The 15,956-nt window shown below is 40.0% G+C and overlaps 1 protein-coding gene across 1 annotated transcript in view; it reads right to left on the bottom strand.

Moving 5' to 3' along the window:
* Nucleotides 1-15,956, bottom strand: part of LOC127355032 (dynein axonemal heavy chain 6-like) — a 53,685-nt gene that overhangs the window by 33,913 nt on the left and 3,816 nt on the right. The window contains exons 11-39 of the mRNA XM_051385474.1: nt 15,836-15,943; nt 15,569-15,658; nt 15,352-15,472; nt 14,278-14,429; nt 13,915-14,067; nt 13,568-13,819; nt 13,244-13,372; nt 12,969-13,082; nt 12,693-12,836; nt 12,422-12,577; nt 12,188-12,238; nt 10,789-10,881; nt 10,574-10,693; nt 10,031-10,211; nt 9,854-9,950; nt 9,323-9,551; nt 8,476-8,640; nt 8,052-8,162; nt 7,821-7,946; nt 7,491-7,646; nt 7,023-7,184; nt 5,621-5,758; nt 4,987-5,154; nt 4,746-4,894; nt 3,386-3,493; nt 3,091-3,217; nt 1,241-1,453; nt 935-1,156; nt 604-726 (exon numbers count right to left, since the gene is read on the bottom strand). Of these exons, the coding sequence (XP_051241434.1) occupies nt 604-726; nt 935-1,156; nt 1,241-1,453; nt 3,091-3,217; nt 3,386-3,493; nt 4,746-4,894; nt 4,987-5,154; nt 5,621-5,758; nt 7,023-7,184; nt 7,491-7,646; nt 7,821-7,946; nt 8,052-8,162; nt 8,476-8,640; nt 9,323-9,551; nt 9,854-9,950; nt 10,031-10,211; nt 10,574-10,693; nt 10,789-10,881; nt 12,188-12,238; nt 12,422-12,577; nt 12,693-12,836; nt 12,969-13,082; nt 13,244-13,372; nt 13,568-13,819; nt 13,915-14,067; nt 14,278-14,429; nt 15,352-15,472; nt 15,569-15,658; nt 15,836-15,943 (4,158 nt within the window). The remainder of the gene's footprint in view (nt 1-603; nt 727-934; nt 1,157-1,240; nt 1,454-3,090; nt 3,218-3,385; nt 3,494-4,745; nt 4,895-4,986; nt 5,155-5,620; nt 5,759-7,022; nt 7,185-7,490; nt 7,647-7,820; nt 7,947-8,051; nt 8,163-8,475; nt 8,641-9,322; nt 9,552-9,853; nt 9,951-10,030; nt 10,212-10,573; nt 10,694-10,788; nt 10,882-12,187; nt 12,239-12,421; nt 12,578-12,692; nt 12,837-12,968; nt 13,083-13,243; nt 13,373-13,567; nt 13,820-13,914; nt 14,068-14,277; nt 14,430-15,351; nt 15,473-15,568; nt 15,659-15,835; nt 15,944-15,956) is intronic.

Genomic DNA, 15,956 nt, shown 5'->3' with positions numbered 1-15,956 from the left:
CAACAAACAGAATAGTCAATTAGATATAGAGACAGAGATACACAACAAGAGAGAGAGAGAGAGTTAAAAGTTGAGGGGAGAGATGTCCTACTCTCACTGCAGTGTTAAGTCACCCTAAGCGGCTAAGGACTAATGTTGTAAGCTAAAGAATTTTTATGTGATGTGCTGTCATGAACGTTTGTGCTGATGCTGAAGTTCTCCTGCTTGTAATGCCTGACAAGGCAGATTACCGATAATGTAAAAGCGCACAAACAGGAACACAAAGTCACCTTTTTAGACATAAAGAACAATGATGGAGACAGTTCAAACAATAGTAGTCAGTGATATAAAGTATGGGGAAGTGTGTTTGAATGATGCCCACAGATTGAACTGTAAACAAGGGTGAACAGAACTATGCTCTGAGAGAGAAAGTGATAAAATTAATGTAACAGCTTACATATACTGTATGTACTAACACTGACCAGTGGGACCACCTGTCAGATAAAAAAGTACTTATATAAATATAAGTATATTAGAAGCAGCTACGTGACAAGCTTCAAGCATAGTTAGAATAGCATTTTGCAATTTCAAATGCTGTCTGAGCAGAGATAAAATATGTACAACCTTGGCTCCAAGACCACTGATCCATGTCTGGACATAGGGCATCCACTTGAGCTCATCTGGGTCAATATATACCATCCCACAGCGACTGACTGTGGCTGGAGATGCTACAGCCAAGTCCTGGACCTGAAAAAACAGTTTATGAAGGAGATTAAATAAGCTCATCTAAGAGCAAAAACTACTGTAGAATCATGTAAGTATATTAGATTACTTTATTAATCCCACAACAGGGAAATTTACTTCTCACAGCAGCATTTGAGTGAAAAAAACAAAACAAATGTATATGTATATTATGTATATATTTAACTCTACTTTCACTGTGTTCAGCTCTAACCTCAAACACCATATGTATGGATGGAGTTAGTTTGATTCGCTCGCTGTTGGCAAGACAGAGCATCTTGTTGTCATCCAGCACTGTGTTCATGTTTTCAATCCACAGGGCATCAACTGGCCCATCACAGATCACCCACTTGTGGTCGTCACTGGTGTCGCTGACTGCATCACGGACACTCAGTGCCATCAGTCCGTCACGCCACTCCAGGGTTAATGTGTTAACCTGAGGGGTTGAGGTAAATAATCAATGAAAGTGGAGAGAGAAGCGAAGAAGCTGTTGCATCATTTATTCTCCTGTCTACAGTACCTCTCCGTAGAGCTCTCCCATTGTGACAGATTTTGGGTTAAGGACATAGGTCTTGACAGGTTGAAAGAAGGGGTTCTTAGCTTTGTGCCCTGTGTGATGGAGGGTCTCCAGTGTGTCTGCCAGGATGGTGTAGACAGTGGTCTTACCTCCACCAGTAGGCCCTACCAACATGACACCATGACGCACTAACATGGTCTCATACAGCTGGATCACCTGGTTGAACAAAAAGAAGAGGAAAGGAGAAGAATGAGGGCATGTTTAGAGGATGGGCCTGCTTTACAAACCAAACCAAACCAACTGCATACACGTTTACTACTATATCCAAGTGACACAAACACAAAGCATCTAAATTCTTCTCACCTCTATTATATTGCGGTGGCAGCAGAAATCTCAAAACGTGAGCAAGTAAAACTAAAATGTCTGCATGGCTAGATACCACTAGATTTACAGCAATGAAAAATTGTGTATTTCTGTAATTTGGGTGAACCAACTATACTCCCCAATGCTATTCTAGAATTTGTATTATTGTCAACCTATGATGAATATATAGACAACAATGAATTGACCCTGTTAACAACTATTGTCTGTGTAGTCATAGCTTGCATATAGCTTATTCTCCTGTGCTGCAGACTGCCAATGTCCAAAAGCTATTATAAAACATAAATGACATGGCAAATGGACTACATTTATATAGAGCTTTCATCCATAGTGTTTTACAATTTGCCTCTCATTAGCTTCCCCAAATATTGGTATAATGTATAACGATCAGTAGGGAAGCTTTACCCTGTCACAACGTCATTCACGTCAGCACGTTTCCGCAGTGTAAAATTAGTAAGCCAAATAAGTTCGGGAAATTATGGATGGATTTGTTTTCAAATGCCGTCGGACAGAAGAGGTGTTGGATAACAACTTTTTTAAAACAACAACCGGCAGATTGTGCTCCTCTGAAAATGTCCATCGTGAGTTTAAATATATTTTTAATTACCTGATTTGGAAACTGTGCTGGTGCTGACTTTGTTGTGTTTTGCGTGGCCTTGGCTGTCTCAGGAACTCCCTTGCTTTGGACTTTTAAGAAGCCTATTTTATCTGCTGCTGATGTGTTCTGACTCTTAAGCTGTTGTGGTCTGGGTAGACTAATGTGCTGTTTTAGGACAACTTATGAAAATGTGCTGTGTTTTTTGGATGTTGTGTGTCAAGTTTGTCTGGGCCCTCCTGGTCTATATTGGTCACCTACTGTATATAACATTATATGGGCTTACACTTGTATATTGCTTATCTGTAACACACTTGTAATAGCCTACGTTAGTCGTTGTGGTGGAAAAAGCTATTCATTATTTTCATTTTCAACTTGCTATGAATATTGGCTATGTGTTGGCAAAATAAAAAAGGTAATAATTACAGTAATGTTTATCTCTGCCACAGCTTAGTGAGACAGGCAAGAACTTTTTTTCATTCATATGTATGACTGTTATCCTCTTAAACAATAACCAAATCTCTGACCGGTGAATGCAAATTGAGCTCAGGATAAATGAATGTTAATTTGTGTGAAGAATGATAATCGGAAATTTGATTGCAACTTAGAGTCAAATGCTCACAGTTGAGCATAGTTCATGAAATTGTATTTTATTTGTCATTGGGCTTGACAATGAGATGACAGGAGAGGGAAGTTAAAAAGTACTGAGGGATGGACTAACACATCGTTTGTTTTGTCTTTTCATGGGAAATAAAATTAATACCAGCGCCAAATGTATATATTACATGCAAGGTGTTTTACAAAGGTAAAATACTCATAAGGAAATTATTCAATCAATTAAAAACAAACAAAGAAACATCACTTCTGCCCCTTGTACCTTCTTGGTCATGCTAGCCAGAGGCTGCAGGTTTCGCTTAACCAGAGACTCCAGGATGGTGGAGTGCAGCACACCATAGTCATGCTCGGGGATACATACACCAGGGAAGAGGTCTGACAGGATACCACTGGAGGGGGATTGGCATTATACATACATTATTCATACATACATACATATATATATATATATATATATACACACACACACACACACAATAGAAATGTAACAACATAAAAAACAACACCATTTTCTCATTGAAACCTAACGTTTTTGTGAAAATGTCTGATACGCTTACCCAAACAGCACAGCATCATCCACAAGGAACTTTGGCAGGTTGGAATCCCTCAGGGCCCTGATAAGAACCACATCCTCACTGAGGTGGGGGTTATCTCTCTTTAGAGACCTAAAAAACACCCCAAAAAAAAAATCATTAAATTACACACTATAGTAATGTCTTTGTTATACATCAAGCATTGATAATGCTCATAGTTCATTATATAAAAACCTACACAATATGACAAGCAAAATTTTATTGGTAGCAATTCTGCAGCCTGTTGCAACTCTCTTGGTCATGCTGCAGAACAGTCCTTGGTTTCAGTTTACATGTTACGAATTAACAACTGTCTCAATTAACTAATCAGTGTCATAAAAAATGCACTAAATTATCCAAGATCAATCAACACTCTATACATCCATGTCCAACATAATTCGACAACTTGACTGAACTGAAAGCACAGAAATCTCTTCTGAAGACACTGGTGCATTCATTGAAACAGATATTAACAATATGGGAAAATGAATGTTATAATGTGCAAATTAATTAGTGGAAAATAGACTCATTACAAATACAGATGTGATACAGATAATAAGCAGCCGATATGAGCTGAGAATTCAATACTGCACAACCTTAACGGCACACAAAGGCTGGCACAATTATAAAAAACAAAGTAAAAAACATTAGAGTGAGTGGGAGATAATGAATGTGTGCTTAGTGTGGAACGGGCAGACTCAGAGGAGTAATATCTATGCAGAGACAGACAATGAATCACAAGCCAATTACAACAGCTCCCTGAGCTTCAGCTAATGACCAACAGGCGAAAGCATGACTTTCACTACATATGGTCAAGAACATCCATTCAACCCACGCAGACCAGGAACAACTGGTTTTGTCTACAAATCTTTGTCTCCCTAATGTTGGTCTTCATCTCTTTATGTGTCTCAACGATAATTCATTTGAGGTATGATGTGCATTTGACTGAGTGAAGGAATTTTACAGACAGTGAAACTGGTACTTATTTTCTTTTACCAACAGCAAGAAATAATGGGGTTAATTCAACAGTGAGAGGCTCTTACCCTCTAATCTGAATAATCACAGGAACAGTATTAGATTTTTTAGGCTTTTGCATTGGATTAAAAAAAAAAATTACGTACAAAGACAACACAGTCTAACTCACTGATGATCCTCTGCCATGAACTAAAATATGAAAACTCTGTGCTGATTAGCAACATATTCATTTAACATGAACAACCTCTCACAGAACATTCTGTACATGGATGATAACATGGATGATTGTCACACGTCACAATGTGCTTCTGGTTCTTCTATAACTCAATGCACATGTGTGTTAGTGTGTGTATGAGTGTGATGCTCTAACCCAGCCATGACCAGGACAGACTTGACTGCTCTCATGCCAAAGTCATAGTGGTCCTGCTGGGACAGCTGCTCAGAGCAGAGCTTGTACATCTGGGTCATCTTCCTCGCTAGGGTCTTACTGGACTCGAATCCCTCTGAGTACAAAATCACCTGGAGGGAGGCAGGGATACAGGGGAATTATGGGGTTATGTAGAGAAAATAACCAAGCATATACAACAAGACACACACAGATGGCCTGTTACCTCAGCAATTAGGGCGTAGTTTGGCACCATCATGGCTATGGGTCTAAATAGAGCTTTAAGGTTGTCAGGTAGCTCCGTTCGTCCAGCGTAGCCTGGGTTCATGGTGATGAATGCAGCACACGTCATCACCAGCTTGATCTCCTGGCCCTCAAATCGAAACCTTGACAGCTGCATAACACAGAATTGAGTGAGATGCTCTTTATGTATGTGTGTGGCAGTGACTTATGGACCTAATTAATTTCAAATTTATGTAATCTGTTCTGGCTATTAACATGATGGTCTTTCTGTATCTCCTATATATGGAAAATAGAGTAATGCTACAGCAGAGTACTAACTGATGTATTTTCTCAATACATTACTATACATACATAGAGAAAAGAAGTGAAGCTAGAAAATCATTTTACAGTCACAGAGTCTGATAGCAGACCGTCATCTAATTGGTACAGTTCAATCAAGAGTGTAATCCTCAAGTGATTGACTGTTGAAGGCCCCTCGCTTGGCGTTACTTAAAATAATAGACTACTACAGCAACGTCTTTAACTCTTCTCCACATATAGTATGCAAAGTGTATACGGCAAAGTGTGTGCACTGTGAGAACAATGACAAAGTGGTATGTATATGTGTGCGGGTGTACCTTAGCGGCCTTTGCATTTCTTATGGTTATGAGCTGCTGAGCGATGACAGACAACACTTCAATGTCGATTCGGTTAAATTCATCAAAACAACACCAAGCACCTGACTGAGCAAGCCCACTGAAGAAGCGCCCCATCATCTGGAAGAGAGAAGTGTTATAAGTGTGTTAGTGTAATATCTAAAGGTTTGGGTGGTCATTTATATTTTTATTTTTAATTATTGTTTCATAAAGTGAGCATATTGAGGTCATGTGAGACTTTCACAGTAATCCTGGTTTGCTGGTTACATATATTCTCACCCTGCCTCAACTGTATAGATGAAGACAATTGCCTATATACAGTACACAAGCTATTAACATGACTTATGGACAAAGAATGTGACAAGAGTAAAAGATGTAACTTAAGTCAAAGTCTATACCAATAATAATTAAACATGTAAGAGACCATTGTGTTTTTGAAATGTGAAATATGAATCTTTTTTAGCTGAAGGCAGCCATGTTTGCTGATGAACACAATGTATATATTTTGCAGCAAAGTTGTTAATGTCTAATGGACAGTGGAATTCAATGTTACAGTTAAATGTTGCTCAGCCACAGTGGAGCAGAGCTGAACAAAGCGTTAACACATAAAACCAAAGAGTGCTGTGATTCTAGCCTGGCTAAACCAAAGTCCTGTCCAACTCTAATACACAGGTGTCTGCTACCAATAACTAACTACAGCAGACATCAAGAGAATGGCTTTCCAGCTACCTCAGTGCACTGCAAGACAAAATAGTGTTTAACATTAAATTGAAATGTAGAGTTTGTCTCAAGGTTATAGGCCCAATCTAAAGTTTGGGGGCATATAAAATACAAATATTTTCTTATATATATGCTGTTAGTTATTACTTATAGATGAAAAATGAGCATTGTGTTTGTTTTTCACCTGAATAAAACACATTTTATCAGCCAGATACAGTATGATACTAATTATCACACTAACATACAAACAGTTACTGTTGGGGCAGACAAACATTACAGAAGATTACTAAAAGAACACATAGGAAAATATCAAATCTGCCTTTTGTTTTAGTAGCACCCAACTATTGTCAAGGCTCTGTATCTGTGCTTCAACTGGCACAGGACAGAAGGCTGGACTGCTTTAGCAATAGTGCCATCTAATGGAATCACTGAGTAGGTACAGTCAGAGTGAGACAGCTACTCAACTAGTGCAGTGGCAGTGCAAGGTAATGGGAACAAAAGCAGAATAAGTGCTGAATCAAGTGTAGGTGAAGAGCTGCAGGGAAGAAATGAAGGAACAAGTAATTATGAACCAAGTGGATAAATAAGTAACAGAAAGTGTAATGAAGGAGCACACAAACGTTCAGGTGTGGGTTATAAATTAATACAGTTTGTTATGGCTGACCTTGTAGTCAAGTCCATCAGAGCAGTTGAAGACCACACATTGTATGGCCAGGGCCTTAGCCAAGTCCTTGGTGGTCTCCGTTTTTCCCGTCCCTGCTGGCCCAGCTGGAGCTCCTCCGAGGTCTAACTGGAGAGCCCCCATCAGACACAAATAGCAACGGTCCTACATATCAGGGAGGGGTGAGAGATATGGGACAGTTTGACCAACAGTGACTAAATAATCAACAAGATAACAGATCACACAATATGTCTGTTTTTTTTTCTATACAGGTCTGTAGGCTTACAAGTTATCTGAATAAAGGAATGTGATATTAATAACGCTCTGCCACTAGGGGAAACTTGTATAACTAAGGATAAAATATGTAGTCCCAGTCTGATCTCACTGTAATTGCATTCAACATTAAACATAGAAAGACTTCTGTGTTACACATGTTACATGTGGATCTGAGCATTCATATGTGTGTGGTACCGTGAGGGGTGTGATAACCAGTCTAGGACAGGCTCCCAGGTATTCATAGCCGTAAATGTAAGTAGAGAGAGCCATTTTGGCTACGCAGTTGTCCAAGTCCAGGTCCCAGTAGTAGCGTAGCTGTCTCTGCCATTCAAAGTTAGAACTGCCGTCCACCTGAAAAGAGGGCTGAAGTTACTTTAAGGTGGTGAGTTTGTTTTCGGATCACCTGAAAATCCCCAGTCAATACCTGCACCTATCATACCAAGCCAAAAGCACACATAGATAGAAGCTGCTTGATGGTGTTTTTTAGTTTGTTTGCATTACTGCACAAACACTGCACTATTGTACCTTCTGGCGTACTAGATCTGTAACAATGTCTCTGGCATGGACATCGATGGTTATAAGGGCAGTGATGATATTACGGTGTAAAGTAGGCAGCTGTCCTCGTACCAGTGCCGCCAGGGCATTCAGTCTCTGGAAAACACACAAATACATGCACAAACACAACCATTATTTGGGTTATAAAGTTCAAGTTAAAGAGTCAAAAAAGTCAAAAACAGAGTCATTAGTGTGATTTACATCAAAGTTTGTCAGTTCAAATTTCTGCAGGGCAGCAAAGTGGTCGTGGTCTCCCTCCAGGCAGGCATCCATTTCCCTGCACCACATCATCTGAGAGATGGTCAGCACCACCTGGTGGACAAACACACAAATTGAAGTTAAATCACTACAAAAATGGAGAAGACTATGTAGCACAAAGCTGAAATAAATAGATCACCTGGAATGATAGAAATCAACTGCAAAAATCAAAGCTTGAGACAATAGCAACAGTTCTAGCAAGTCTTGGTTATCTCCTGAGACAGTTCTCATTGTTGTCAAGTCTGTAAAAGTGAAATTTAACGGTAACTATGTGTAATGGTCTGTTGACATTTTCACATGCAAAGCCAATAAAACAAACAATGAAAAGCAGTTGTGTGTGTGTGTGTGTGTGTGTGTGTGTGTGTACCTGTGATGGATGTCCAGCCACTACCCATTCCTCTCTAGACATCACCTGGTAGTCTGCAATGGCAGCCTTGCTGAGGCGTCGCAGTGAGGAGAACATAGCCTCCTCCACCTTGCAAAGCCAGTCTTCCACATTGCCTTGTGCCTTCAGACCTTTAGTCAAACTCACCTATATTTAGACACAGAAGGACAAGATCAGGGAAAGTTAAGGACATTAGTTCTTACGGGTAAATGCTCTGTCAATTCTCACAGCCTTTATTAGCCTTTTCTAATAAAAGGACAGCAAGGGTGAAAACTAATAACCCCTTGTGGTCATAACTGACAAGCCTTAGGTCTGAGCAATGAGTAATTGCCACTGCACTCAAAAATTGCTCATCATCCTTGTCCACAATTATACCACGGTGGTATAATTTACAACTCAGTAGAACTTGGTCTTCAGCTGGACACAAAGAAACCTAAACTCATAAAAGCATAGCATCCACAGAGGACGAGACCACTAGCGAACAAAAATAGCTGTTATCCAATTTTCTTATGTTTGTGACAAACCAGCAAATTTTTAACAAATGTGTAGTTTCTAATTCAGGACTACATAATGCATTCCTTTCCTTAATCAGTGCAAAAGAGAATTTGGCATGCTTGGAGATTAATTATAATTTGAGAACCTTTCATTCTTACACTCATTTAGGATTGCTAAGAAAGAAAAGAGTAGTGTCATTTAGGATGACTATTATTATAGTTTATATGATAGGCATGGTAGCGTACTCTCTCATTCTCAGCACAGACTGAAACAAGAGAATAACAGGTAAGATAAAACATGATGACCGGAGGTGTTAAGGTTACTCAAACCTGACCTTCTCTCCCTCAGGAGAAACCATGCTCAGGATGTCTTTGCTATAGACCACTTCCTGTTCTCCAGGTTCAAGCTCCATTCCCGTAGCACCAGAAGTTCGTTCGGGCAGCAAAGCAAACTCTAGCCGCGTAATGGCGTCAAAACACTTCCTGAGGTGGGGCTGAACAGCCTGGGGGTTTCTTGTCTGGGCCAAGATCTTTAGCAGCTCATCATTGGATAAAAAGTAGAACCTGTGAGGGGCAGATAAAGAACCAATATCAGAGTACCTAACACTACACATCAGCATCCACATCAAAGTGTTTATCACTCAGTGCTCACAGGGAAGAGATGTTTAGAGTGACAACCGGTGACCTGTCAAGGGAGAAATTGCAAAGCGACATACTATGTATATTATAGTCTTACTTTTTAAATCTAGTTTGTGCACAGGGAAAACTACTAACCAAGAAAAAAAGAGCAAAAAGTTTAGGATGATAAAAAAGAAGATGAAGTATAATAAAAGTCTGTTGTAATATGTAACAAATCAAACGTGTACCTGGGGAAGATGACTCTCTTGGACTCCAGGTAGGCTTCCAGACACTTCTGTATCTCATCCAAAAGAGCGTTGTTTTGCTGAAAAGTCTCCAACAGATCTGTGTCGGACAAAAGGTGAGTGAGTGCGTGTGTGTGTGTACCCACATTATTTTTCCATAAACACTGTATGTCTACCTACCAGGCTGTGTGGTTGCTTTAAGGGCATTGGGCCACTTATTGACCTTTGCCATGATCTCCTTCCAGGACTTGTCCACCTTAAGAAACATCTTTGACTCAGCAGGCAGCTGCCTCTTGATGTCTGGGGCCAAGAAGATACTCTCTAGATACAGCCAGTTCCTTTGGCACGTAAGCCACTCATCCTGCAAAGGAGGGTAGAGAGAGGTGAGGGAGAAGAAAGAGATGGAGGGTGAGGGAAAACAGTCGGGAAAATGTGATCAGAAGGATAATTAAAGAAGGAAATCAATAACATGAATAAAACGTGGTCTTGTGTGTGATACAGTTAGTCTTTCCTTACATAAACTGAAATATAGAACTCAATAAACATTATAAAGAATATTTTATTTTGTAAATAATTTGGATTCTTGTTTGTAGGCTCTAGGAAGAGCTACTGTGTAAAATCAATAAAAACAATCTGCATGTAGCAAAGCCTTTAATGTATAGAGCAGAGTCCCTTTGAGTCAAATAAAAGATAACTCGATGCCATTCTCTTCTTAGCCTTTACCAGTGTTTGGTTGAAGAGGGTCAGTTGTCTCAGCAGTTTGTCCACCCTGAGCTTGATGGGGGCTACGTAGCGAGAAGATGCCACTGTGCCCACATTAATAATGCTGTCATCCAGAAGTACCTTCACAGTAAACAAACGTGGAAACACAAACACACACCATTAGATGAAATGAAACACAATTAGGGTTGTAAGACTGTGCGTGTGAGTGCTACCACCTGGATATCATCTGTGCCTCCCAAGATGAAGACATCTTTGGAGTCACCGTGAGACAGCACAGTGAACTCTGTGGTCTTCCATGCGTCCTCCACCTGCACAGCTCAATGAGAGGACAGAGGTTAAATAGCGTGGGCTCACACAACAAATGTTTACACTTATCTCTTGGCTAGAGCCGATGTGGCACTAAGCACCAAGTTAGTTAGTTGCTCGGAAATTAAACTCTTTTGATAATGATTTACACATCATCACAAAATGATTGGTGGATTAATCAATAATAAAAAGAATCGTTACATGCAGCCCTACTCCAGACAAAACCAGACACATAAATGCCTGAGTTTTGCTTCACTAACCAAAGTACAATCTAACTAATCACTATGTATATTAGCATATATTGTATTTATTGAAGCTACTTGCTGCTGCACATGTGGCTATTGTGTTTATCACTCAAACTGAAACCTTAAACCACATATGTATAGAAAATATGGTGACTAGGCTTTCAATGTCTCCAGAAACACAAATTCAGCTTAAAGGGATACTTATTTGGAAATACACATAACTCTGGTTTTATCTGAAGGCAAAAAATCCACCAACCAACATCTCACTAATTACAACTTGTTTGACTAATCAGTAGAAAAGGTGGGCAGATTTTCTTTTATCACTGGACAGAGCCAGGGTAGCTGTTTCCCCTTGCTTCCAGTCTTTATGCTAAGATAAGACAGCCGTCTCCTGACTGTTCATATTTAACAGACAGATATAAGAGTACTATCATTCTTCTCATCTGACTCTTTACCAGAAAGCAAATAAGCCTGTTCCACAAAATGTCAAACTATTCTTTTAGAAGAAATGAATCCATCTATGGATGCATATTTGTGGTGCCCTATATCAGTTTACTCTTTGCAACTCTCCGGTCTGGGCTCTCCTTTTCATTACAAAACTGTCTGCTATGTCAGATCTACAGTAGTTCAGAGGAACTGATTTTAAATTGCTATAATTAATGTCAGCCCCTATCATATCTACTAATAATGTTGCAATCATCAATGCAACACATGCCACCATGCCACCAGCCACTAGCCATAAAAACACCTAAAGTTACCACACCACACCCACTGCACTTTGTTCTGTGCAACAACACTATAGTAGGAAGCATCCTGGCAAGTGTTAATAAAAGCAGAAATCTCTGTATGTGACTCGCCTCGTAAATGTAACGCAGTGTGAGTCATCAAATTGGCTTATGGGGACACATAATAACAAAAATAATAAACTTAAAAAAAATTGCATGATTGAGAAACTCATATTTAACAGGCAGGAGGGTTGAGTACACTTCTACAGCAGTTTCTCGAGAAGATATAGATGGATATGTCTGTATACATATTCATAGGTAGTTTCCTTTCAACGCACCTTTGTAATAATAGCCTCCACTGATGCCTCTCCTGAAGCCTGTCCTGATACCTAAAAAGTCAAGGGTTGTGTTAGTCCTGTTTAGTCTTAAACATATTAAGTATAACCAGTTTGAGTAGGTTAGATAATGTAAGAACAAGGGGTAGTACATACTTAATGTTTTACCGGCTTAATAGTCAGTATTATCCAAGTATAGCAAGAAAAGCTCATTATGTAGCTATAGTTATGTGTTACCTCTTGTATCTTCATGCCATAAGAGAAGATATTAATCTCCTCCAAATCCGCCACAGTGAGCTCCTCCACATTCAGGGAGGTCCTTGCAACCGACTCCAGAATCTTCCAGTGCTCTGGTTTCATACATGGGTTACGTAGATCAGTGATCACAGGCAGCTGAAGGAAAACACATTAATATGTTTTAGAAAGGTTCACAAAGCTGTAGGCCAAAACCAGAAGGCACACTACACGCAATAACTTCAGTCACTGCAGAGCGCTTAGTCCTACCCACCCTCTGCTTCATGACCTCCACCTTGTCCTTAAGACATGGCAGGACACTGTTACGTGGCAGACCCTTCTCCAGCTGGCTGACATATTTTCCATACTTGATAACCTGTGAGCTGAACTGCTCCAGGTCCAGTTGCTCAAGTGTGCTCTGGGTATGGGTGAAAATGGAAGGACACAGTCAAGTTTAAAAGAGGGGAAGAGCGGTTAACATTATGTCTGTACATGAGACACATGCATGTTTGCTCAGAACTTTGCATACAATTACAATATGCTACCTCACCTGCCTCCATCCGTCTTGTAAGGACTCCCACTCCTCTAGAGAGTCCCACAGCAGCTGCTTCAGCCTAAACTCTGAAACTAACTCCTCCAGGGTGTCAAACTTGGTCACCTCCACCTTTATTCATCAGAAGGTAGAGGGGGGAAACTAATTTAGGTTGGGTTGGTTGTGAAAAATGTTTCAATAAAAATGGCCTTTTGTGATTTGGACCCCGATCGCCAACTCAAAATGCTTTTTTACTAGAATCATTTTGGAAATACTGAAAAGAATTAGAGTACCTTGAATTTCTTCTGGTAAGAGGTGTAGGCAGAGGCCTGGGCCTGCAGCTCGTCTATGGAAATCTGGATCTCCTCCAGCAGCAGACGCACTTGAGAGGAATCTGAATTGATGTCTAGGATTTGTGGATCCTACACATAAAAAACCACATGGCAAACAAATAAAAAGCGAAGACATAAACACACCTAGAGTAACAAGGCTCAGCATGAAAAACAGCCTTCCAAATGACGTATTCTTATGTTGTAAGCAAACAAAATCTACGACACTTTTTATTTTAATTAACCTGCACTACTTAATACAAAAATGAATACAATTTCTCTATGTACCTGTGACTTAAGCTGGGTTTTCATGACCTCATGGTTCAGCGCCTTTATGTCTTTGTGCAGGGAGCTGCAGAACTTCTTCATGCTGGGGGACTTCTCAACCTCAGCTTCATCGATGATACTGTGCAACGAGTTAATGGTGGGTTGCAAGGTGGCAAAAACAACCAGATCCTCAGGTGGCGTGGGAACTGAGTACATGTTAATCAGGTTGTACATCTGACACACTGTCTCCTGCTCCTCTTCGAGCACCATTATCTGGTGAGAGGGAGGAAAGAAAGAGGGAGAATTGAGTGCAGTAGAATAGGGTCAGATAGGAAGAAACTGCTATCCACATGAAATGTACATCTTACCCTCTCCTGTATCTCATCCAGGAATGTGAGGGAGTCGGCTAACTCAGATGTAGTGGAGGGCCTGAACTCTAGTTTAAACTGGGCTTCACAAGCCTCTGCAATGACAGCATCTAGCTTCCTCTTAGCCATCTGAGTAAGCCTCTCATTGATGACCTGGAGCAGAGATTCAGAGGCAGAGCAATACACGCCTTTATCATTCTGTAGTGTCAATATTTGGCTGTCTAATAAAGTCTTTCTCACAAATATATCACTCATTGAGGCTCTGCACCTTTCTTAGATGTGCCTTTCAGTGAGTTTTAATTAACACATATTGGCCCCAATGCACGTCATGGTCAAATTGCATTGAAAATAAATAGTCCTCACCTCCAAACAGCGGAGCGGGGAAGACACAAGTTTCTCTTTAAGCTGTGTTTTGTCCACAAGCAGTAAGCCAAGATGTCTTTTCTCTCGGATGGCTAAGGCCTCTTTATGCTCACTGTGGTATAACTCCAGTGCTTTTCCAAAACAGGACAAACCTGGGAGACGAAGCGGTCAACATCCATCAGCATAAAAGAACCATCTAAGTATCTAAGCATCTAAGTATTTACAGATAACAAAAACAGACATATGTAAACACGGAAGTGCCAACATAGCCATATAAATGTGTACACATTTACATCTCATAGCAAATGCATACTGTTGTGTTCATTTCCTGAAGAAATCAGTCAGTGTGACAAGAAATTATATAAAAGATTATCTTTTTGCATTTTCTTTTTTTGCCTCCATCCAAAACCCATCAGCCATTAAACACTCATTGCAGCATATGGAACAATGTTTTCATGAACGGGGTCCAAGTTTTGTTATGACACACACGCATGCATATGTGTGCACAGTGTAACCTACTGCTGCCGGTTTTATGCTATTCTGCTGATTGCCAATTGGTGGCAGTAACACACCAAGAAATGTAGCAATGTGCCAACAAAGGCAGTGAAGAAGAATACTGGGCACTAGCAAACAATTGGTGTAAACAATGCAGGATTTAAAATATTGAAAACATCAGGTTTGTAAATGCATTATGAGGAAGGAAATGCCTTCAACACATTTGTTAAATATCAAGGATACACCCAATACATTTTGGTGAGAAACACTGATGTAAACAGCTTTTTTTTGTTTTTAAGAAAACATAGGTACCTTCAAGGCAGCTGAGAGGTGTCATTACTTCAAAAACAGAATATAATATAATAGATAATATCCTGTATATGATTCACCCACCCAAAGCACAGACCTGGTTTAATCAAACCAGGTCAGCACTTGTCAAAGTGTTTTTTAATTTTCTAATACATAATCTTAATAGAAAAGGACAAAGACTTACATGAGCACTATTCTCAACAGAACCACTCTTTGTGTTACAAGTGGGAGTTACAAAAATAATGTCTACGCTGATGCATAGTACATCACCTTGATCCTGTTGCCACACTGTATCCAGATCCAGGCTCTCATTCTCCCTGTAGAACAGTCGAAAACGCTCGAATGTGTGAGAGTACACTTTTGCTGCGTCAAAGGCGAACTGGAGTGATTCCTAAGGGGGAAAACAAGTCAGGCCCATAGACACACAGTACTGTACAGACAAAATACAACCTCCAGAGACAGAATCCTATGAAACATAAAAACTGACCTTGATATTTTGGATGAGACTTTGAAGGTGGCCATCATTTTCTATGATGGATTCCAAACAAGGGCCATCCTCATATTTATTTTCCAATTTCTAGAAGTTAACAGACACACATAAAGACACATACATAGACTATATCACAGACCAACTACCAAGTAATATCACAGTACTGTACCTTCATATTTTTGACATATCTTCATTAACATTTACAACAACTAAATATCTGGGCACATCAGGGCTGTCAGGCGGAGGCGGTGATTTATTTACTACCTCGTACACTGTGGGCTCCGTCACTGAATCAAAATCAGGATCTGCTGTAAGCGTGTCAACTGACATCACAGTTTTCTCAAACTGCAGAATGATCTCTGCAACAGTCCCCTGCAAGAATCAA

This window comes from Dicentrarchus labrax, unplaced genomic scaffold (assembly GCF_905237075.1).
Source record: "Dicentrarchus labrax unplaced genomic scaffold, dlabrax2021, whole genome shotgun sequence".
In the NCBI taxonomy this organism is placed as follows: domain Eukaryota; kingdom Metazoa; phylum Chordata; class Actinopteri; family Moronidae; genus Dicentrarchus; species Dicentrarchus labrax.
Note: the sequence above shows the minus strand (reverse complement) of the source record. Positions and strands in the feature narration are given on the sequence as shown.